The sequence below is a fragment of the Pseudophryne corroboree genome, chromosome 1, assembly GCF_028390025.1.
Source record: "Pseudophryne corroboree isolate aPseCor3 chromosome 1, aPseCor3.hap2, whole genome shotgun sequence".
NCBI classification, from domain to species: Eukaryota; Metazoa; Chordata; class Amphibia; order Anura; family Myobatrachidae; genus Pseudophryne; species Pseudophryne corroboree.
The window spans coordinates 255,017,944-255,042,648 of NC_086444.1; the positions used below are offsets into that span (position 1 = coordinate 255,017,944).

Sequence of the window (24,705 nt, forward strand, 5' to 3'; positions counted from 1 at the left end):
CCTCCATACATTTGGGGAGTCGTCCACATGCCTTTTGGCAAACACAAAATGTGCCTTCTTATTTTTAACACTAAGTAATGGCTTTTTTCTGGCTACTTTTCTATAAAGCCAAGCTCTATGGAGTGTACGTCTTATTGTGATCACATGTGCAGATACACCAGTCTCTGCTGTGGTACTCTGCAGCTCCTTCACGGTTACCTTTGGTCTCTGCGCTGCCTCTCTAATTAATGCCCTCCTTGCCCGGTCTGTGAGTTTTGGTGGCCGGCCTTCTCTTGGCAGGTTTGTTGTGGTACCATGTTCTTTCCATTTGAAGATGATGGATTTGATGGTGCTCCGGGGGATCAGCAAAGATTTGGATATTTTTTATAACCCAACCCTGACTTGTACTTCTCAACAACGTTGTCCCTGACTTGTTTGGAGAGCTCCTTGGTCTTCATGGTGTGATGCCTCTTGCTTAGTGGTGTTGCAGCCCCTGGGGCCTTTCAGAAAAGGTGTGTTTATACTGACAGATCATGTGACACTTAGATTGCACACAGGTGGATGTCATTTCACTAATTATGTGACTTCAGAAGGTAATTGGTTGCACCAGAACTTTTGAGGGGCTTCATAGCAAAGGGGGTGAATACATATGCACATGCCAATTTTTCAATTTTTATTTATAGAAGTTCTTTTTATATAAAAAAATAATAATTTCACTTTACCAACTTAGACTATTTTGTGCAGATCCATCACATAAAATTCAGATACAAAAAGAAAAATGAAGTTACAGGTTGTAATGTAACAAAATAGGTAAAAAGCCAAGGGGGGGTGAATACTTTAGCAAGGCACTGTATATTTTGTTCAACCCCTTGAATTGAAGCTACCCGCTCAGCAAAGGGGTGCAAAGCAGGGAGGAACCATGACTGTTGCTGCCGCTGCACCTGTAATGCTGTAAGACAGGAAGCGGCGCTGGCAGCTGTGTGGAAATAAGTTATACACTTTATTGGGCACTTACAGTGCCGCGGTCCAGGCAGCAGCAGCCCAGCAAGATTGCAGTAAGCTTCTCCCCCTTATGCTTTATTTGTGCTGCTGCAGCCGGCCAAGCTTTGCTTCTGTGCGGCCGCCTTGAAGACACCCCCCCCCCCCGAATCCCACAGCTTGCTCTCTTGGGCCCCAGTGAGTCAGTCAACAAGTTCTACAAGGCAGCATCGTGGCCGCCGTGGCAGACAAGCAGCGCCGGAGTCAGAAACTCAGCATCCCAAGTGGGCAGGCCCCTACGGTGCAGCACTTTAGGTTCACACTTCATGGGAACAGAGGCGGTACATAGGGACAAATGTAAAAACAGTGACTGTCTCTGGAATCATTAAACCTGTTAATTTTCAGGCTTAAGTAAAATAAGTATGGATTATTTCTAGATATGCCTTTGCATAAGTATAGGGGGATTAGCAGTGTGATGAGCTGCTTCAATGTCCATCTGTGCACAACAGCATCACCACTTAACATGAAAGCCAAACAATGCTCATTTTCCTGCCCACTTCTATGGTTAGTGTGGAACTTTACTGATGTGTCAGTGGTTGCAAAGCATTACCTGACTGCACTGGAGGCACGTCACATCCTCACCCACAATATTCTGTCCCAACCAGGGCTGTAACTAGGTGTGTGCGGAGGGGGCACTGCACATAGCGCTGCAGGGTAGGGGGCGTTGTTGGCAGCACTCTTCAATTATCTGTTTTAATTACTTTCACTTGCAGCTTCCCCCTTTTTGAAGCCCAGCATCTCCTACCCTGACCCCTTCTGTTGCTAATACATATACAATATTCATGAAATCAACTAGAGATTTATTTATTATTCAGTCACATTGTCTTTTTATACATTTCAATATGCTGACATACCCGGGATTCTAACCCATTGCCTGTGGCATTGCAGTAAGACAATCTATTATTTGAGCTTCCTGCCCTTGCATAGAAAGCTAGAGAATTCTAACTATTTGAAGATTACCTTGTACTTTGTAAAAAAAATTACAGCATTGCAGCTGAGCAGATCTATGTAGTGTGTGGCTGCAAGAGATTGGATGTGTGGCTGCACACTACATAGATCTGCTCAATTGCAATGCTGATTTTTTTTTTTACAAAGTACCATATAGTGTTCATAGTTTTTGTGCAGGATCAAATAGCTCAATGTGTAGGGTGTTTAATTAGAATTCATCAGGTCACAGGTTTGAATCCTGGGCGTGGCAGTACATTGAAATGTGTTATTTAATAAAGGGTATTGTAACTGAATAACCACAAGCTCTCAAGTTAAGTGCATGAATATGGTATAAAAAGGATCTGTGTCCAAATCTATTTTCTTATGCCCCTTCCCCACGAAGCATGCGCCTTATGTCCATGTTGGAAAAATGGGAGGGCGCCAATTTTCTCTCTGGCACAGGGCACCAAAAAGTCTAGTTACAGCACTGGTCCCAACCACTGTGTCATCCCCCTCCCTGCATATTCTGTTCCAACAATTGTGTCACCCCCCTCACTACCGTGTTCTGTCACTATTTTACCCCCCACCCCTCTGTGTTCTGTCACTATTCCCACCCCTTGATCAACAACTATTTCACACATCCCTCTGTTTTGTCACTATTTCACCCCCCCCTTGTGTTCTGTCCCAGCCATTGTGTCACCACCCCCCCCTATGTTGTGACTGTTTCATGCCCCTCTCTGTGTTCTTTCCCAGCCACAGTTTGGGCCCCGCCCTCCCCCCATTTGTCAAGTATGGTAAGGCGCAAGTTTTAGACTTTGCAGGGGGGCGCTGTGCACCCTAGAACCAGCCCTGCTGGGGAGGGTTAGGATTAGTTTAGTTGCAGCCACCTGTCTGGATTTTGGCAGTTGGGTTGCCAGTGTGACTGTATTGTGACTGATGGCATCCTGACTGCCTGTATCCCGTACCCAGCACTTCCAAATATATATATATATACCTAACTGTATGCACACATTCAATGGTGGGGTCGGAATACTTACAGCAGTGTAGAAATAAAATAAAAAATTCACCATGCCTAAACATGCAACGAAGTACAGAGATGAGCTGAACTGATGCCCAGTGCCTCAATTAATTGTGGACCTGGAATCTCCTTTACATATTATCACGTGTACCCTCCTCCTGTATCCTGCAATCTGCCAAGTGTTCTTCAGCCAGCTAATATTACTGTCAAACTAAAGTGTGGGTTGAGGAGAAGTGTAAAAGCTGTTGCCATGACTCCTTATCTCTCTAATGAATAATAATAATCAAAGGATCATTATAATCACCTAACACAGCCAGGTAAGATAATGTAGTATCATCAAATAAAAATGTTCACTGCAAAAAGTATATGGGATTTCTTTGTAACATTAAACAAATTACACTTCATTGAGAGATCTGTGTGTGCTAAAATGCAACTGTTCATGCACTTTATGGGTGGTATTCAAATGATATCTCGCGCCTAATTTCCTTTCTATAGTGATTCCCGTTATTGCGCATATCGAGCCCATAGTAATCCGTTTTAGCTGCGTAAAGGGTTGGGCACCTCGCTACCCCAGGGGTAGCGAGCTGAAATTATGCTACCACACCCGTCAGCAGAAACAGAACGGGTGTGGAAGGCGGCGTAAATAATTGAATACCGCCCATTGTTAACGCTGAGTTGCGTTTTCCACTGACACTGAAACCAATATTCAGTACTCATGCACAGGATTGCCAAGAGATTTTCCAGGCTTCAGTACTAGTGGGAGAGGGGAGCATGCCCCATGGTGCTACATTCTGCACCAGCGGGACTGGTGTGCCTCCCTGGTAGGCCTGTATCACCTCATACCCCTTTTCCACTAGCTCAAAAAACACGGGTAAATGCACGGGGGCGCGCATTTACCCGTGTTTTTTGCAAGTGGAAAAGGGTAAACCCGGATCAAGTGACCCGTGAATCCTACCCGGCTATTAACCTGGGTAGGACACGGGAATGATCCGGGTAGGGTTGTAGTGTAAACGGGAGCCGTGTCGATGCGACACGGCTCCCATTTACACTGTATGGAAGGGCGGCGCTGGGAGATCATGTGATCTCCCTGCGCCGCCCCTGCCGCGTCACTAGAAGCGTCACCAACCCGGCATATGCCGGGTTGTGACTGCTGATGGGAAAGGGGCCGAGCACGGGTCGCAGCAGCGGGCAGCTCCCGTGTCAGGCTCCCGGCTGAGACCCGTGCTCTTAAGTGGAAAAGATGTATAACAGTCTGGGACCTAGTGACTTGCTTCAGTGATGTGAATTTACAGGCTATCAACAAATGGAAGAAAGTAATCAGCACTAGATTTAGTGCATCCTATTGAAAGCCTAACATTATTACCATAAATAAGGTTAACACTACAAAAATTATATAGTATGTGGTGCTCCCATGAGTCAATTAATAAGATTTTACTTACCGATAAATCTATTTCTCATAGTCCGTAGTGGATGCTGGGGACTCCGTCAGGACCATGGGGAATAGCGGCTCCGCAGGAGACAGGGCACAAAAGCAAGCTTTTAGGATCACATGGTGTGTACTGGCTCCTCCCCCTATGACCCTCCTCCAAGCCTCAGTTAGGTACTGTGCCCGGACGAGCGTACACAATAAGGAAGGATCTTGAATCCCGGGTAAGACTCATACCAGCCACACCAATCACACCGTACAACTTGTGATTTGAACCCAGTTAACAGTATGATAACAATGAAGTAGCCTCTAAAAAAGATGGCTCACAACAATAATAACCCGATTTTTTGTAACAATAACTATGTACAAGTAATGCAGACAATCCGCACTTGGGATGGGCGCCCAGCATCCACTACGGACTATGAGAAATAGATTTATCGGTAAGTAAAATCTTATTTTCTCTAACGTCCTAGTGGATGCTGGGGACTCCGTCAGGACCATGGGGATTATACCAAAGCTCCCAAACGGGCGGGAGAGTGCGGATGACTCTGCAGCACCGAATGAGAGAACTCCAGGTCCTCCTCAGCCAGGGTATCAAATTTGTAGAATTTAGCAAACGTGTTTGCCCCTGACCAAGTAGCTGCTCGGCAAAGTTGTAAAGCCGAGACCCCTCGGGCAGTCGCCCAAGATGAGCCCACCTTCCTTGTGGAATGGGCATTTACAGATTTTGGCTGTGGCAGGCCTGCCACAGAATGTGCAAGCTGAATTGTACTACAAATCCAACGAGCAATAGTCTGCTTAGAAGCAGGAGCACCCAGCTTTTTGGGTGCCTACAATATAAACAGCAAGTCAGACTTTCTGACTCCAGCCGTCCTGGAATTATATATATATATATATTTTCAGGGCCCTGACAACGTCTAGCAACTTGGAGTCCTCCAAGTCCCTAGTAGCCGCAGGCACCACAATAGGTTGTTTCAGGTGAAACGCTGACACCACCTTAGGAAGAAACTGGGGACGAGTCCGCAGTTCTGCCCTGTCCGAATGGAAAATCAAATATGGGCTTTTGTAAGACAAAGCCGCCAATTTTAACAATCGCCTGGCCCAGGCCAGGGCCAACAGCATGGTCACTTTCCATGTGAGATATTTCAAATCCACAGATTTGAATGGTTCAAACCAATATGATTTGAGGAATCCCAACACTACGTTGAGATCCCACGGTGCCACTGGAGGCACACAAGGGCTGTATATGCAATACTCCCTTGACAAACGTCTGGACTTCAGGAACTGAAGCCAATTCTTTCTGGAAGAAAATCTATAGGGCCGAAACTTGAACCTTAATGGACCCCAATTTGAGGCTCATAGACACTCCTGTTTGCAGGAAGTGCAGAAAACGACCTAGTTGAAATTTTTTCGTGGGGCCTTCCTGGCCTCACCCACGCAACATATTTTCACCACATGTGGTGATAACGTTGTGCGGTCACCTCCTTCCTGGCTTTGACCAGGGTAGGTATGACCTCTTCCGGAATGCCTTTTCCCTTAGGATCCGGCGTTCAAACCGCCATGCCGTCAAACGCAGTCGCGGTAAGTCTTGGAACAGACAAGGTCCCTGCTGGAGCAGGTCCTTTCTTAAAGGCCGATGCCACGGTTCCTCTTGGAACAGACATGGTACTTGCTGAAAGCAAATCCCTTCTTAGCTCCCGAGGCCATTAGTCCTCTGTGAGCATCTCTTGAAGTTCCGGTTACCAAGTCCCTCTTGGCCAATCCGGAGCCACGAGTATAGTTCTTACTCCTCTATGTCTTATAATTCTCAATACCTTGGTTATGAGAAGCAGAGGAGGGAACACATACACCGACTGTTACACCCACGGTGTTACCAGGACGTCCACAGCTATCGCCTGAAGGTCTCGTGACCTGGCGCAATACCTGTCCCAATTTTTGTTCGGGCGGGACGCCATCATGTCCACCTTTGGTCTTTCCCAACGGTTCACAATCATGCGGAAAACTTCCCGATGAAGTTCCCACTCTCCCGGGTGGAGGTCGTGCCTGCTGAGGAAGTCTGCTTCCCAGTCGTCCACTCCCGGAATGAACACTGCTGACAGTGCTATCACATGATTTTCCGCCTAGCGAAAAATCCTTGCAGTTTTGCCACTGCCCTCCTGCTTCTTGTGCCGCCCTTTCTGTTTACGTGGGCGACTGCCGTGATGTTATCCCACTGGATCAATACCGGCTGACCTTGAAGCAGAGGTCTTGCTAAGCTTATAGCATTATAAATTTGCTCTTAGCTCCAGTATATTTATGTGGAGAGAATTCTCCAGACTTGATCACACTCCTTGTGTGACTGCTCCCCAGCCTCTCAGGCTGGCCTCCGTGGTCACCAGCATCCAATCCTGAATGCCGAATCTGCGGCCCTCTAGAAGATGAGCACTCTGTAATCACCACAGGAGAGACACCCTTGTCCTTGGATATAGGGTTATCCGCTGATGCATCTGAAGATGCGATCCGGACCATTTGTCCAGCAGATCCCACTGAAGAGTTCTTGCGTGAAATCTGCCGAATGGAAGCGCTTCGTAATAAGCCACCATTTTTACCAGGACTCTTGTGCAATGATGCACTGACACTTTTCCTGGTTTTAGGAGGATCCCGATTAGCTCGGATAACTCCCTGGCTTTCTCCTCTGGGAGAAACACCTTTTCCTGGACTGTGTCCAGAATCATCCCTAGGACCAGCAGACGTGTCGTCGGAACAACTGCGGTTTTGGAATATTTAGAATCCACCCGTGCTGTCGTAGAACTACTTGAGATAGTGCTACTCCGACCTCCAACTGTTCTCTGGACCTTGTTCTTATCAGGAGGTCGTCCATTTTCTTTGAAGACGAATCCTCCTTTCGGTCATTACCTTGGTAAGGACCCGGGGTGCCTTGGACAATCCAACGGCATCGTCTTGAAACTGATAGTGACAGTTCTGTACCACGAACCTGAGGTACCCTTGGTGAGAAAAAGCAAATTTTGGGACATGGAGGTAAGCATCCCTGATGTCCCGGGACACCATATAGTCCCCTTGTTCTTTGCTATCACTGCTCTGAGTGACTCCATCTGGATTTGAACCCTTGTAAGTGTTCAAATTTTCCAGATTTAGAATAGGTCTCACCTAGCCTTCAGTACCACCATATAGTGTGGAGTAATACCCCTTTCCTTGTTGTCGGAGGGGTAATTTTATTATCACCTGCTGGGAATACAGCTTGTGAATTGTTTTCAATACTGCCTCCCTGTCGGAGGGAGACATTGGTACAGCAGACTACAGGAACCTGCGAGGGGGGAAACCTCTCGACATTCCAATCTGTACCCCTTGGATACTACTTGTAGGATCCAGGGGTCCTGTACGGTCCCAGCGTCATGCTGAGAACTTGGTAGAAGCGGTGGAGGGCTTCTGTTCCTGGGAATGGGCCTGCTGCAGTCTTCTTCCCTTTCCTCTATCCCTGGGCAGATATGACTCTTATAGGGACGAAAGGACTGAGGCTGAAAAGACGGTGTCTTTTTCTGCAGAGATGTGACTTAGGGTAAAAAACGGTGGATTTTCCAGCAGTTGCCCTGGCCACCAGGTCCCATGGACCGACCCCAAATAACTCCTCCCCTTTATACGGCAATACATCTTTGTGCCGTTTGGAATCTGCATCACCTGACCACTGTCGTGTCCATAAACATCTTCTTGCAGATATGGACATCGCATTTACTCTTGATGCCAGAGTGCAAATATCCCTCTGCGCATCTCGCATATATAGAAATGCATCCTTTAAATGCTCTATAGTCAATAAAATACTGTCCCTGTCAAAGGTATCAATATTTTTAGTCAGGGAATCCGACCAAGCCACCTCAGCTCTGCACATCCAGGCTGAGGCGATCGCTGGTCGCAGTATAACACCAGCATGTGTGTGTATACTTTTTAGGATATTTTTCAGCCTCCTATCAGCTGGCTCCTTAAGTACGGCCCTATCCGTAGATGGTACCGCCACTTGTTCTGATAAGCGTGTGAGCGCCTTATCCACCCTGAGGGGTGTTTCCCACCGCGCCTTAACTTCTGGCGGGAAAGGGTATACCGCCAATAATTTTCTATCGGGGGAAACCCACGCATCATCACACACTTCATTTAATTTATCTGATTCAGGAAAAACTACAGGTAGTTTTTTCACCTCACACATAATAACCTTTTTTGTGGTACTTGGAGTATCAGAAATATGTAACACCTCCTTCATTGCCCTTAACGTGTGGCCCTAAAAGAAAATACGTTTGTTTCTTCACCGTCGACACTGAAATCAGTGTCCGTGTCTGGGTCTGTGTCGACCGACTGAGGTAAATGGGCATTTTACAGCCCCTGACGGTGTTTGAGACGCCTGGACAGATACTAATTTGTTCGCCGGCCCTCTCATGTCGTCAACCGGCTTGCAGCGTGTTGACATTGTCACGTAATTCCATAAATAAGCCATCCATTCCGGTGTCGACTCCCTAGAGAGTGACATCACCATTACAGGCAATTTGCTCCGCCTCCTCACCAATATTTTCCTCATACATGTCGACACACACGTACCGACATACAGCACACACATAGGGAATGCTCTGATAGAGGACAGGACCCACTAGCCCTTTGGGGAGACAGAGGGAGAGTTTGCCAGCACACACCAAAACGCTATAATTATCCAGGGACAACCTTTATATAAGTGTTCCTCCCTTATAGCATTTTAATATATATACATATCGCCAAATCAGTGCCCCCCCTCTCTGTTTTAACCCTGTTTCTGTAGTGCAGTGCAGGGGAGAGCATGGGAGCCTTCCCACCAGCCTTTCTGTGAGGGAAAATGGCGCTGTGTGCGGAGGAGAATAGGCCCCGCCCCCTTTTCGGCAGGCTTCTTCTCCGGAGTTTTAGATATCTGGCAGGGGTTAAATACATCCATATAGCCTCAAGGGCTATATGTGATGTATTTTTCGCCATACAGGTATTATACATTGCTGCCCAGGGCGCCCCCCCCCAGCGCCCTGCACCCTCCGTGACCGCTGTGTGAAGTGTGCTGACAACAATGGCGCACAGCTGCAGTGCTGTGCGCTACCTGATGAAGACTGAGAGTCTTCTGCCGCCTGGTTCCGGACCTCTTCATCTTCAGCATCTGCAAGGGGGGTCGGCGGCGCGGCTCCGGGACGAACCCCAGGGCGAGCCCTGTGTTCCGACTCCCTCTGGAGCTATGTCCAGTAGCCTAAGAATCCAATCCATCCTGCACGCAGGTGAGTTGAAAATCTCTCCCCTAAGTCCCTCGATGCAGTGAGCCTGTTGCCAGCAGGACTCACTGAAAATAAAGAACCTAAAAACTTTTTCTAAGCAACTCTTTAAGAGAGCCACCTAGATTGCACCCTTCTCGGCCGGGCACAAAAACCTAACTGAGGCTTGGAGGAGGGTCATAGGGGGAGGAGCCAGTACACACCATGTGATCCTAAAAGCTTGCTTTTGTGCCCTGTCTCCTGCGGAGCCGCTATTCCCCATGGTCCGGACGGAGTCCCCAGCATCCACTAGGACGTTAGAGAAAAGTCAATATTCTAAAGGGGTTTTGCAGAGAGGCAACAAAGAAGAGACATTTTCGGGGCACAAGTAACAGTTAAAATAAAAAATAACTTACATGCTGTACCAATGTTGTGAGTCACTTGTCTTTAATAATATTCATACTGTATGTGCGTCTGAAAACAGATCTATATTAGAGCATTCTTTTGATAATGTGATAGCATTAGTAATTAAGGTGATAGTCTAAAAAAAAAACCCTAAAGGAGGTATTGAGGTGAAAATATAGTTATACACTAAGTTCACTTAATTCCATATAAGAATGTATTTGCTAAATAGGCTGAGATTATTCCTCAGCTCATGTGAGTGGTATGCTCATGTGTCATTACAAATGTTGTCACCTTATGTCGTGATCCGTCACGTTATCTGATCCCAAAATATGGGATGATTCAATTTGTATGTTGTATCAATTTATATTCTCTATGAAAAAATGTTTCTTCATACTGTTTGACAAATTACAAGCTTGTAATTAACTGAAAAAGGGGGCTCTTGGATTGTAAAGGAGATGTATGTTCACTATACCTGGCAGGAGGTCAGAAATCTGGCCAATATATGGACAAATCCCAGATTTCAGGCTTTAAACAGAATAAAGTAAGTCATTAAGAGTCCCCTGCTTGTTTGACAACGAAACCCTGGGTTCTGAGCACACAAAGGACCTTCAGACACAAAGGGGGTCATTCCGAGTTGATCGCTCGCTAGCAACTTTTTGCTGTGCTGCGATCAGATAGTCGCCGCCTATGGGGGAGTGTATTTTCGCTTTGCAAGTGTGCAAACGCTTTTGCAGCCGACGGAACAAAAAAGTTTTTTGCAGTTTCTGAGTAGCTCTGGACTTACTCAGCCACTGCGATCACTTCAGTCTTTTTGGTCCTGGAATTGACGTCCAGACACCCGCCCTGCAAACGCTTGGACACACCTGTTTTTTTCCAAACACTCCCAGAAAACGGTCAGTTGACACCCACAAATGCCCTATTTTTGTCAATCTTCTTGTGATCGGCTGTGTGAATAGATTCTTCGTTAAATCCATCGCCCAGCACCGATCCCCTTTGTACCCGTACGACGCACCTGCACATTGCGGTGCATACGCATGCGCAGTTTTGCAGAGATTTAACCTGATCGCAGCGCTGCAAAAAGTTGCTAGCAAGCGATCAACTCGGAATGACCCCCAAAAGCCACAAACAACAATTTCTGCGATTGAAAGGGTTAAATCCCAAGGGTGGGTGTGTGTCAAGGAGCAGTGCTGGAAGGATAAAGATGTGTGTTGATAGCTGATTAATCGTTATTCGCTTAAGGTAGCCATACAGCGAGGATCTCCATCTTATATCAGGAGCAAACCTTACTACAGCATTGTTCAATTCCAAAAGGTGATTTAAACTTTGGGAGCATAATATAATATGTCCCATAAAGTGACCACAAATTGCTAGTCTATGGCCATCTTGCCTGCAGTAAACAAAACATTTAGGGGTATAGCCAAAAATAAAGTGACAACAACACACGTTTTAAGGCTCATTTCACTGCAGTCAAATATCGTTTACCTTTTATGGCTCTAGTTTTGAAGAAATTGAATTTTACAGTAGTACGGGGTGTTTGCTTGTAGTGTCACCTGTGCATTTGTGTTATTATCTTATACCCCTTTTACACTCGCAGGCTCGGGTCATTCCCGGGAATGACCCTTTTACATTAGCAGCCCGACCCGGCATATTGCTGGGTTGGTGACTTCACCGGTGACTCTACCGGAGGCGGTGCTTGAAGATAATCTTCTCCAAGCACCGCCTCCTCCTATGCAGAGAACGGGTGCCGGGTCGCCTTGACCCAGTATACCCATTCACACTGCACAGCTTCCCGGGATGGTCCCGGATTCAACCCAGATCGAGACCTGGGTTGAAATCCCGGGATGCTCGTCCCGGGAAATTGTAAGTGTACTCTTTTACACTGACAAAAATCCCGGAATGATGCGCGTTCACGTGCAAAATCCCGGGATAAAATTGTTAGTGTAAAAGGGGTATCAGTGATTGCAATGCTGCATGTGACCTGTGGTGAAATACCTTTCTCATCCATTAACCTGTTCAAAACAGGTGCCAGCAATCATAAATTAAGAGAAAAGTCCAGAAATAGAGCATTTTGTCCCTCCTGGAGAGGGCCATGTTGGGAGGTACTATGGGTAAACTGTCCCCATATGTATCACTAATCTCTGACTGGAGCATACCTCCCATGGGTTACAGTCGTTAGGTCAACACTCATTAGGTCGACATGTACTAGGTTGACAGGTCAAAAGGTTTTTCACATTTAAAAAAAAAAAAAAATTCTTACAGTACTTAACGCACCTTGCCCGAAGCATGGCAAGCGGACACGGCGCACTAATTTGGGTTCCCCGTCACTTTACGGAGAAAACGACACCAAAAACAGTCAAAAACCTCATGTTGATCTTTTGACCTGTCAACTTAGTACATGTCGACCTATTGTCCCTGTCGACCTAATGCATGTAGACCTTCCATGGTTGACCTAATGACTGTCGACCTAAGTTGCGTCTATCCAACGACCCATACCCCCTCCCAACATAGCCCTCTCCAGGAGGGACAAAATGCTCTGCTCCTGGACTTTTCTGTTAATTTACGATTGCTGGCACCTGTGTTGAACAGGTTACTGGATAAGAAAGGAGTTCCAACCACAAGTGATGGTAACCATACATACATTAAGAGGGAAGTGCAGAAGCAGAGCATTCTGTCCGTCCTGGAGAGGGTCAGGTTGGGAGGTACGCTGGAGCGCCATCACCCTGCCAGAACAAACAGCCGGGAGAGGAGTGTTATCAGCACTGGCAGCGAATAGGCTGTGATTGTAAGCGATGCTCAGGATGTGTATGGGTTGAATGAGGCTGAGCTCCTGACTGGAATATCATTTTGTCATATACTCGGACTCGCTTCCGGCTCCAGTGTGCAGGATCACATGACAGCCAGGTCATGTGACAGCATCTCCCATAAGGCGGCTCAGCCAGTCAGTCGCCTACTCTCCCTTCTCTTGGCCGGCGCTTGGGCTCTAGAACACGGCGACGCTACACACTGTGACGTCACAGAAACATTCCACTGGCCGCCCCTGTGCTGCTGCTGCCATCCCCTGTGTGTTGCCCGCTCCCGTGCTGCTGCCTGCTGCCCCGTGTCAGGAGGTCGGCACGATGGAGGTCTACATTCCATCGTTTCGCTATGAAGAGAGCGATCTGGAGAGGGGATACACGGTAGGGAAGAGCGGTCCACTCGTGTGTGTGGCACACATTCCTCTGTATACGGTGTTCAATCATGCAGCTACATTAGGAGGGCATCAGCCTGATGTAACAAGCATTGCTGGTTGACATTTAAAAGGAACAATATTATGAGTATTATATATACTCAGTCAGCCCATCATTTATGTTAGCGCCCATTCAGTGACGTGACTTATTTTATTCCATGGAGTGTCTGAGGTTTTCGTTTTCCAATGTTTGTAAACAGAGTTTATTAAAACAAAAAAGCAACAACATCAACAAACCTATAATAACAGAGCATTAAAATAAGTCAAGTAACCAGTTTGACATAATCAGGGTACCCCATTGTGAGATGCAGGTGCCTTACATCACTGCATCAGTTCAGTGATGGCATGTGTGACTTCTGTAGTAATAAATAGATGGCACAATGACCTGACGATTGAAACTTTTTTTTTTTTTTTTTAAATCTGTTTTTGTTGCCTGTAAACTTTCTAAGCAAGCAGATTTCCTACATGAAGCCTATAATAGATACATCTGTCCTAGGGGATATATGAGAACACTCCAAGAAGAGAATGCCTAAAACAGACTGCAGGCTTCACTAAATGTGTCATAGGATTTTAATTAGTATAGTTGGCATGTTGTAGGTCTGGAAAGCATGCATGTTATAGATGTATTTGTGAAATATAATCACAACAAAGTCAGTGAAAAACCGTGAATGGTCCCAGCAAAGGTAGTGGCAGACAAACATATTAAAGATGCATTTATTTTAAACTCCAGAAGTTGGTGTTTATGGTATGTGTATGCATATAATAGTTGTAATTACATTTCTTGGCTTTTGTTATTGAGATGTCGTAACTTAGAACTTTTATGATATATAGATTTACTATATAAGACATGGCCATGAAATTGTGTATAGCAGTCTATAAAACCTTTCCACTCCTCCCTGCACAAGTGACAAAAAAACATATCAGACTTTTTTTTTTTTTTTTCAATGAGAAACATCTGGAATGCCAAGATGACAGAAACGAACAAACCCTTCCCCTGGCATAGGAGATTATAGGAGATTATACAATTAGGAGCACAAAATTAGGTAACACTATAGAGGCAGGTTCCAAGTAAAGGGAGGATTTCTGTAACCATAATAATAATTATAAACCTGCAACTGGCATGAAATGTAAGATGCTAAATGTATCAGTTATACTAAGTTGTTATAAAAAAACTTCTATAAAACTGCAATAAAACAAAGCCAACACAGACGTTGGAAAAGCACTTATATCTTGTGTCTACATTTGATTAATTGACAATCACTTGTGTGCTCTGTTATTAAGTGCTATCTTGCCAAATGGCAGCAATAGGAATAGGTAATGAAACGTTTATTACCTATTCCTTTGAGAAAAGTGCATCTCAACACAAGAAACGCGTCGGAAAGTACCAGTGATCTCTCTTCTCTCAATAACTGTTTTCTTGCTGACTCCTTGGGTTAATACGCTAACCAAGAGCTGTTTTAAGTGCTTAGTGGGCTGTGATCCTGCAAAATCAGACACCCAGGATTGACTCGTAACACCTAAACTGAGGCTTTTCTAGCCTTGGAGTAAGTACTATTATAGCCTATAGATTATTTTCCAATTGTGCAATTTACTATGTTCCCCAAATGTAAAAACTTTGACTATTTACCATCTTGCTGCTTTGAGAGAATCTCTGTAATTTGACATGAGTGCACTTTATAAAGGCCAAATACGGTATATCGGAGACTTCAGGAGAGATTTCCCAGTGCACATAAGTGACTGCAAATGGATCTATTGTTAATCTGAGATATAAGCGCCCACTCCCAGAAAATGGTCAGTTGACACCCAGAAACGCCTTCTTCCTTTGAATCTTCTTGCGATCGGCTGTGCAAATGGATTCTTTGTATCCATCGCTCAGCAACGATCCGCTTTTTAGCCGGATGATGCGCCGGTGCATGAGCAGTTCTGACCTGATCACAGCGCAGCAAAAAATCCTAGCGTGCGATCAGGTCGGAATGACCCCCAATGTCATTACCGTTCTCCTTACTCAGCACAGAGTGAAATTGCGGAAACTGGTGTAAGTCTGCATACAAACCAGTTTCATTGTGCTTTAGTTAGCAGTCTCCTGTGGGGAAAAAGGGACTTGTCTGCTGCTAGAAAATGTGTTGATTTCATTATTACACAATATGGTAAACCACAGCACTTTTTTCTTTTTCTATTTTAAGCTGACAGTCTATGCGTTTACCACAGGCTGTGCAATGCTCAGTCACGGGTGACTAGAGAATGAATGGTCCTCAAAGCAAAATTAGCTACAATATGAAGCTCTACCTCTGTGACAGGATTGCTGTATTAAATATAGAAAACGTATTTTACAAAATAACATTCACTATAGATATTTCTAGGTCTACAGTTTGGGGGGATTATGTTAAAATAACGTTTTATTTTCTATCAGGCTATTTGTGTTTGAAGTGCTTGGCTAGATGCCCAATATAACTTAAATGGGCAGATTGAGCTGTGTTCATGTCAGGTGTACATTAATATGCTCTTTATGAAGTTATTAAAGCAGAAGCCCATATCATTATAAAAAAGTGTAGAAAAGTCTAACTAGGCTTTTGTTTTTTTTTGGCTTGTATTATCTTTTTTTATCACTGTACCGAAAGTTTAGAAAGTATGACACGGCTAGAGGCAAACAAAAGTTACTGTCTGTCAGGAGACAGAATGCAGGTAATGCTGCAATAGTTTAGATTGATTCTTGGGTACCTCACAGTTTATCCAACCAGACAGCGTTTGCTCTACAAAGGTGTATCTTTCTGCTCCCTTCCTGTGACACATACATGCCCTACGACAAAACGGAGAGAAGACTTTTTTTTTTTTTTGGGTGCACTCTTGTATGATCTTAAAGTATCAGAGAAAAGATAATTGATAAAATATAGTTTTTTATTAACAACATGAATAAAACAAATAGTAGTTGAATGTACAAATAAAGAAAAAAAGACAAAAGAAGGGGGAAACAATGGAACCGATGATGCTGATATTGATATTCAATAGTGGTTCCAAGCTATCTGGGTTAGGTCAAAATACAAATATACAATAAATTCACAGATTTGTCTCAGTTGTCTGCCTGTAAGAAGTGTTATTGGACTAATACAAATAGTAAAGACTCTAAGCCTCAGTAATGGTAGTAATAGTAGACTGAAGGTGAGTCGTGATTGCCCTGCTAGTTGTGTTGGAAGGGAAGTAGAATAAAGATTGAATATAAAGATGACTCTGCTTTCAGTGTTAGACACTGAGCTTACCGTCCACAAATCTTCTACTACACCGAGTATTCCTCAAGAGTCTCCCACTCGAGTACTGACTCAGCCCAACACTGCTTAGCTTCCAAGATCTCAAGGATTCGGGCGTTTCCAGTGTGGTATGATAGTAGAAAGGGTAACCAAAATCTTTTGCTCTGGAATCACTGATGAGAGTTCATGAATATTGATAGAAAAGATTAGAATATAGATAGTGCCGAGTTGAAGAGAGAAGGAATCAATAGGGGATCTGCTGCCAATGTTAGACAGGGGTAACCCCTGAATCAATGGTGAGAGTCCCAAAAATTGAGAAATAGTAAGGAAAAGGATAAAGGAGAGTGAGCAAAATTGCTTAACCAGAGAAAAGTTCCCAATTATATGGTTCTTTAGATATAAGTTGATATGGGTGTGATATAATATATAAAAAAATCAAATAAGGAATTATTTGGGGAAAGTTTCAGATATCAGGGTCACTCAAATATAGTACTAAATAATGTGGCTCCAAAATTAGCTAGGAAGTAGTCATATGAGCAAAGAGAAAAATAGAAAGAAGGCAACACTGTGGCTAGAATCAATATCCAGATATTGTAGCAAAATTACTAACTACAGTAACAATGTTTCCCTACTGATAAGCGGCTGTGATCATAATAGAACAACCTGCTAGCTAAAATATTTGTAAAATGCAGAAATGGTGAAACAAACCAACCAAGGTTGGAAAGGGCGCTTTAAGTGTTTTCCAATTAAAAAGTGCAGCAGCTGCCTGTATAGGATAGTTACACCTATGTAAAAAGACCAAACTAAAATACAACAACAATAAGGCTGCGCTTAGAGAGATGAATTGTCTGGATAACAATATAAAATTTATTAAACTTAAAATCCGTCCGTTGGACAATTAATATAGAAATACACTGTGATAAAATGCCTCTAAACACCTTTTTTAACCATCACATAAGCTTATTCCAAATGGACCAAAGGGCCCTGTATACTTGAAACCAATTTTATCCTGGGGCTATAGCATAGTCCCTGGGCTGGAAAATTAAGTCCCAACGCTGGAGGATTAGCAGTTCCAATATTTTATCATGAAGTCAAGGAAAGTCCTCACCAGTATTGCGTTTTGGTAAACAAAAAGTCCAGTCCTTAGTTGTGGATATGGTTCAAGTCTGGCAGATTCTGGGGTCCGCGATGGTCCGGGCTTGCAGTGATAAATTGTGATGGGGTGATGAAGAGGCTCACACCTGACGCGTTTCACAGCTCCTGCTGTTTTATCAAAGGTCGTTGGGACTTAATTTTCCAGCCCAGGGACTATGCTATAGCCCCAGGATAAAATTGGTTTCAAGTATACAGGGCCCTTTGGTCCATTTGGAATAAGCTTATGTGATGGTTAAAAAAGGTGTTTAGAGGCATTTTATTACAGTGTATTTCTATATTAATTGTCCAACGGACGGATTTTAAGTTTAATAAATTTTATATTGTTATCCAGACAATTCATCTCTCTAAGCGCAGCCTTATTGTTGTTGTAAAATATTTGTAAAACCCTGAATCTGGAAGTGCTGTAGGAAAATAAATACCAACAGAAAATAAGTCTTTCAAATAGTAAGAGACTACGGCCATAATAGGCCAGATAAGGGTTAAATATTTACTGGTAGCGATACAACTAAGTATAATTGATCAGAACATAATGATCATAATGAATGGGTAACTCTGTAAACAGATATTACCCGTGACAGATTCAGGAGGATGGTTGAATGCTGCGCCGCTGTAGTGCGCTTGAGATTGGCGTAGCTGTGGAGCTGCTGTGCTGAGATAAGATGAGGCGCAGGCAGGCAGTAAGGAGACGTCTGTTGTCCCGGACAGCAGGTGGTCGGAAGACGCGTTTCGCCCGTCCATCGGGCTTGGTCACTTCCTGTGGCGTGGTGGGCTCCTGCGGGCTTTATCAGAATGAATGCCGGCGAGTGTCCAATCAGTGGAGGGGTGTGTCCCTTGTATTTGGCTCGCTGTACAGCCGTGATCATTTAGTTAAATCAATTATGTCCAAGTCAGATAGAACTTCAGCAGGGGCCCATCTCATGGAGAAAAAATATATATATAAACGAAAAACAAAAGTCTGTTTAAAATGGTAAAACAAATTAGATGACAACAAAAACTGAACAGCCATAAATGTATGCCGTTATGTTATAAACTAATGACTATATTGTTCACTTCTAGAAGGATATGAGAATAAAGGAAAAATTAACAAATAAAATATCTATACGTAGGTGCCATTTAAAGGAGTACTCGCCTAAGAGAGATAAATAAAGATTTAATTTGCTATGCACAAGTTGCAGTAGTTATAATGACGAAGAGATGATTATGCAGAATTATCATGATTGAAAAATAATTGTTTGTGACACAGACTATCAATTATAAATTACCTCATTTGTAATGTCCGCACTAAGTGTGCATAATATAAATTAACTAGCAAAGGACTGAAGGAAGATGTGGGTTTAATGTAAATAGTAGTCTATATATTATCTGTATGAATAAATGATATATTAATATGCAGAAAAATAAATAAATAATACTGATTATTATTAATACCTATACTGTATAGCTCTCATTCTGTAGCTTGATCTATCATTTGGGTAAGTTCATGACAGCGTTTGCTCTACAAAGGTGTATCTTTCTGCTCCCTTCCTGTGACACATACATGCTCTAACAAACGGATACTACTCAAAAGTATGACAAATACACAGCAAATTAACACTATAACACTCATCACTAAGGGGTGTATTCAATAGCTGTCGGAAGCTGCCATCTTGTCAGAAAAACTGCTGCTTCTGAAAGATTTCGGTCAGAAAGGGTTCCGACCTATTCAATATGGGCAGTTTTATTTCGACAAGTCGGGAATTCCCGACTTGTCAGAAAACACGTGGATTGGCGGAATAGCTGTCGATTCGCATGCTTCTGTTGGAAATGGGACCAAATCCGTCAGGTTTTGGCCCCCTTTCCAACAATCTCAATCCAAGTTTAAAAAAAAGTTGTATTGAGACGGGGAGCAGGATGGTGGGCTACAGGGCTGGCAGGTACCTTGACGGCCGTCCTCCGACCAGGCAGTGGCAAACGCAGGATTTTGAAAGGGGGGTTTCCAAAAAATTGGGTATAGACCAATGAAAAAAAATCGAACCACATACCCCTCCCCCAGTATATCAGCATGCAGCAGGCACTATGATCATTAGGTAGATGCTAGATCCAAGTGGGCTAAGGGACCTTTTCCGTCAGGGGGAGAAGCCTCGACACAAGGCGGGGGAGCTAGGCACGCGGGATAGCTCCTATACTATCCACGCCACCAACTATTACCTTTAGTAACCCGGTGGCGAACGAAGCGGAGCGAGCCACCGAGCCCGAAGCGTGGCGAGCGAAGCAAGCCGCAAGGGAACTTTTCTGGCACCCTGTTTGGCCGTAGCTCCTCCCCCTGGTGATGTGTCTCCTCCCCTAGTGACGTCAGAAGGTCCCTTCTCCCACTCGGATTTAGAACCTCCATACTGGCACATAACCATTCCTCCCCCCCCCCCCCCCCACCCCCCTACACACACACAGACAACAGGCAGCACACACAGGAAGCATCATCATTCCCCCCCACCACCACCCATAGACAGACAGGGACACGCTCATTCATGTATCAGAGCTCAGCATTTATTATAAAACATCAGCGCCCGCTCATTTATCTCCCCCCTCCCCCCCGCCCGGTTCCCGCACTCATGCTGGCGGCGTCCGATGGCCGCATCATGCAGAGCCGGCGGCGCACATTCCCCCCCCCCCCCCCTCGGTTCCCGCACTGATATGGCCGCATCTGTCACATAGTACCTTGGACCACTACAGTACTCGGCAATTACCGCGATCAGCCTCCTGGTCCCCGCTGGCTGCGCCACTGGAGTTCTCTCACAGTGAGTCCCGTGGGCTGGCTGCTGGCAGGGAGAACATACACTGCGCATCTCAGCCTGAGACTGAGGAGCTGCAGCTCCCCCTACATGCAGCTGCCAGCTCTCTGTGTGCAGCCACGCAGAGGGAGACACTGACTGCTGCAATATTAAAAAAAATCGTCAAACAGCAGTTCGATAGATCGGCGGCTTGGGGGGGGGGGGGGTTTCTAGGTACTCGGACCCCCCCCCCCCCCCCTGCGTGCGCTCCTTTCTCCCTGCAGGGCGGCACTGGGCAGCCGTGATGTGCAGCTCGTGTTCTCACACACGGGGAGCTGCTGACGGACACCGGCCAAATCCGACAGTCTGATTTGGCCACTTTATTGTACAGGGGTTGTAGGATCCATTCCGACAAATGCATGTAGGAATGGATCCGACTCTTATTGAATATACCCCTAAGTCTCACTTCCCAATATGTTAGGAAGCTGAAATTTAACATAGGTATTCTTCAGGTGGGAAATAGGAAAATTAGCTAATTAGAATGAAAAAGGGGTTGACAATCTATAAAACCTTTGCACTCCTACCTGCGCAACAAGGGACAATAAAAAAAACAAACTAAAATAACACGAAAGAAACATGATTTTTTTTTTTTTTTACAATGAGAAACAAATCTGGAATGCCAAGATGACAGAAACAAACCTTGCCCTTGGCGTAGGAGATTATACAATTAGGAACAAAAAATTACGGTAACAATATAGAGGCAGGTTCACGTAAAGGGAGAATTTCTGTAACCATAAAACCATTAGTGGATGAAAAGGGGTTTGACATAATGATGTCATTACCGATGCGTGGCTTGCGTTGCGTTAATGATAATGCCCAAACGGCCAATCAGATAAAAATTTGGATTGCATCTCCAGCGTGTAGAATTTAATAAACTACAAAATGGTCCTGTCACTTTTTACCGTATCTGCTACGGGTGCTCCTGGGGTAAGGCTAAGAACCATGGATTCATATTTACTTACATTAAGATGTCTCAGATTTACAGCTCTATAGACTTGCCACATTTTGAACACTCATTTATATTTACAACCGTGAAAATCAAACTCCTTTGCGGAAAACTGGTAGAACAGCTAGTACCAGTGCCGGTGCTACCCGCTCAGCAAAGGGATGCAGAGCAGGTAGGCGCCAGGCTGTAAAGGCGCACTCCCTGCTCTGCATCCCCGCTGAGTGAAGCGCTTTGAAGACGGTCCCTGGTCCCTCAAACAGCACATGAGCGTGTGCATCTGCTCTCCCAGTTAGGCTGAGAGCCTCGGACTGCAGAGTTGGGAAGTGCTGCTGCGCCCTTACAAGTTAGATAGAACAAGTCTCCCCCTACCCCTCCAGAGTTTACAGCTGCGGCAGCTATCAAGCAGTGAGGGGTTGGGCCCAGAGCCAGTTAATTCCCAGGTGGGCACCGCTGCTTTAAAGCCATGCCCCTTTCTGTGAGGGGTGAGGCTTAGCTGGCCGCAATCGTGTGGGGATGCACCACAGCCAAAGGTGAAAGACTTACCACCATTACTCCCCTACTCCCCGGCCTGAGTCCCCTCCTTCTGCAGATGTCACTGACATTGGGCTATAGGACCGTCTCATACCCAGGAAAAACAGCAGCCTGAGTCAGCAAGTAAGACACCCGCAGCCAGCCTGTGAGGAGCAGCTCAGAGTGAAGACAGTAGAAGTAGAGAGCAGTAAGTAACAAGAGATAGGGTGGGGGGGGGGGGGGGGGGGGTGTTTAACCTGTGCTATTTGTTGGAGGATGAGGACTGTACTACATATTCGAGCATTGAGGCTGTAATGTCATTTGTATTCGGTCACATATTAGACAATTTATTGTAGTGTGGGGGCTTCAGGGCCAGATTATAGGTGGGGTGAAAGGGGTGGTTGTTGTCCAGGGGCCCTCACTGCTTCAAACATTGCCCCAACTGGCGCACTCTACACATGCTGCTGCTCCGACCGATTGCAGGCAGCCACAGGAGCAGCTTAGGTAGAATGGCTCAGTATCGTCTGGCACAGGTGGCAGCAGGGAGGGCAGTCACTTGCTGCCCAGCGTCCACTCCTCACTCTGTATGCAGGAAGTGGAGGAGTTTTGTTTAGTAACTGCAGTGGCATCGCTTCTCCCACCTGTGGCCAAGGCGGCGGCTTCTGTTACAGTACCGGTCTCATGGTGAATTTTCCAGTACCTGGCTGCTGGCATCTTCTAATAGCGATAACTTAGCACCCTCCCTGCTTGCCTCTGGCACCGTTCTCTTTCCATTTCTGTGGTGCGTACCATAGGCGCGCATTGTCCCTTTATGTAGAAATGGGAGAGAAGGCGCACATTTATAGTTTGCAGGGAGGCGCCAAACACCCCAACACCGGCCCTGGCTAGTACATAATAAATTCCTCACATATGTGGTCTCAAGGCTACATACCATTTACCTGCACTACTTTCCCTCTTTTATATTCCACTAAGGGGGTTATTTATCAAAGCATGGAGAGAGAGAAAGCACTAACTAATCAGCTCCTATCCTTTTTCAAACACAGTCTGTAATAATTACACTTGGAAGTTGATTGGTTATATCTCTCTATGCTTTGAATACTCCCTTAACCTCATATATTAAAATATATTCTCCTACACAGTCTACTAAACCATTGACTTACATCGAGTGCCCCATGCGCTCTGGTCGCTACAGCGTTCATTCAGATAGACATGCGGTACATCCCATCCTGTTAAATCCACTGACCTACTATTTCAATTTGTATATGTATTCTCTGTATACCATTCAAATGTTATGGAAACTGCCATATTCCATTCCTCGTTCACACTAGCTTGCGAACAGCCATGCCAATGACCAGGTCACTCTTGACTGTTTACATTCCAAAATTGTTCTCTTTTCGATTTTAGTATTTTACTGAATGAAGTAGGCTAAATCTAGTCCTATGGTATTTTGGTATGGGTATTCAGTAATTGCGCAACCTCAAGCTGCCAGAGATGGGAAGACTCAATGGATGTTCCCCGGACCCCAAATAATAATGTGAATAAAAAAGGTGAGCATTCCCTTTACCGGCACTACAAAAACAAATCCATAAACAATACGTCCCTTATAAAACTGATATTACACTCCTTTAATGTCCTAATAATGTGGTCCAGCAGTAAAATTTTATCCAAAGGTTCTTCAGTTCCTCCTCACCACAACTCAAAGCTCAAATTCTCACAAGGGTATCTGAAATTCTCTCTAAAAAATATGATATTCTTGTTACTGCTTCACATGTATACATTCTACCATATTTTCAGCCATTAGTTGACGTTTAGATTCTGACGAATCATTATCAAAACCAGCTCAACTCCGGTAATAGACAGCAGGACAATAGGTACATACAGCAGGCTGAAGACACCTTTTTTAAAAAGAACATTCACTGTCCTCAGCCTGCTGTATGTACCTATTGTCCTACTGTTTATTAAGTCTATTAGAATAATTACATCCAGTATCGGACTGGGGCATGTTTGGGGTGTGGCCAGGCCAATATCCAGAGGGGGTGTGGCCAGCAATCACATTGGTTTGCTTAATTAGTAGAGAGTGCATTGTCTGGGCCCCTTAATAAATATATATCAAATGCTTGCTAGTCCATTCATTATAATGTACCAGATAAATAACAGCAATGCATTGTAGAAAATGCACCAAAGTCCTGTGTAGTATAAGGTAACATATGTATAATGTATAATTCAAGTGCACAGTCTGGAATCTGATCCCTAGAGAAGGAGTAGGTGGGGCCCCAGGCAGTAGGGCCCACCGGGGGTTTCCCCTGTACCCCTGTGGCCCAGTCCAGCCCTGATTACATCAGACAATATTAATCAAGTACTCCCTGTGCCTCTGTAAATCAGACCAGGAATTGGGGACAGAGACAGTCTACCACCAGAGAGGGTGTGGGAAAACTCATGCTGCATTCAGATCGCAAATGCCGGATCCTACCCGGTAAGAGAAACGTGTACTTACCGGGTGGGATCCGGCATTTGCGCTCCGTTGCTGGCTTTCCGACCCGGCAATATACCGGGTCGGTTGCCATAGCTGCGGAGGGTGCAGCGGGGGTGGAGGCGGAGCTGGGAGATGAGCTCATCTCCTTCGCCGCCTCTCCCTAATCTCTGAATGGGAGCCGTGTCGCATCGGAACGGCTCCCATTCACACTGCGCCTGACCCGGTAATCAACCCGGTAATAACCCTTCTTTTTTACCGGGTTGAATTACCGGGTCAGGTGACCCGCTTATTCTGAAAAGGAGCTTTCACA

General features: G+C 45.0%; 1 protein-coding gene, 1 long non-coding RNA gene and 1 pseudogene across 3 annotated transcripts in view; 1 reads left to right on the forward strand and 2 right to left on the reverse strand.

The window, feature by feature from the left end:
• Positions 1-12,884, reverse strand: part of LOC135063566 (uncharacterized) — a 45,738-nt gene extending 32,854 nt beyond the window's left edge. The window contains exons 1-2 of the long non-coding RNA XR_010249899.1: positions 12,675-12,884; positions 10,048-10,105 (exon numbers count right to left, since the gene is read on the reverse strand). This is a non-coding gene — a long non-coding RNA (uncharacterized LOC135063566). The remainder of the gene's footprint in view (positions 1-10,047; positions 10,106-12,674) is intronic.
• Positions 12,885-12,972: 88 nt separating this feature from the next.
• Positions 12,973-24,705, forward strand: part of SNX24 (sorting nexin 24) — a 328,330-nt gene continuing 316,597 nt past the window's right edge. Inside the window, exon 1 of one of the 2 annotated variants that reach the window (XM_063964216.1) lies at positions 12,973-13,212. In XM_063964216.1, coding sequence (XP_063820286.1) covers positions 13,153-13,212 — 60 coding nt within the window. In that variant the 5' untranslated portion in view covers positions 12,973-13,152. The remainder of the gene's footprint in view (positions 13,213-24,705) is intronic. The other variant, XM_063964215.1, reaches the window with a different exon arrangement.
• On the reverse strand, positions 16,528-16,646 carry LOC134944602 (5S ribosomal RNA; annotated as a pseudogene).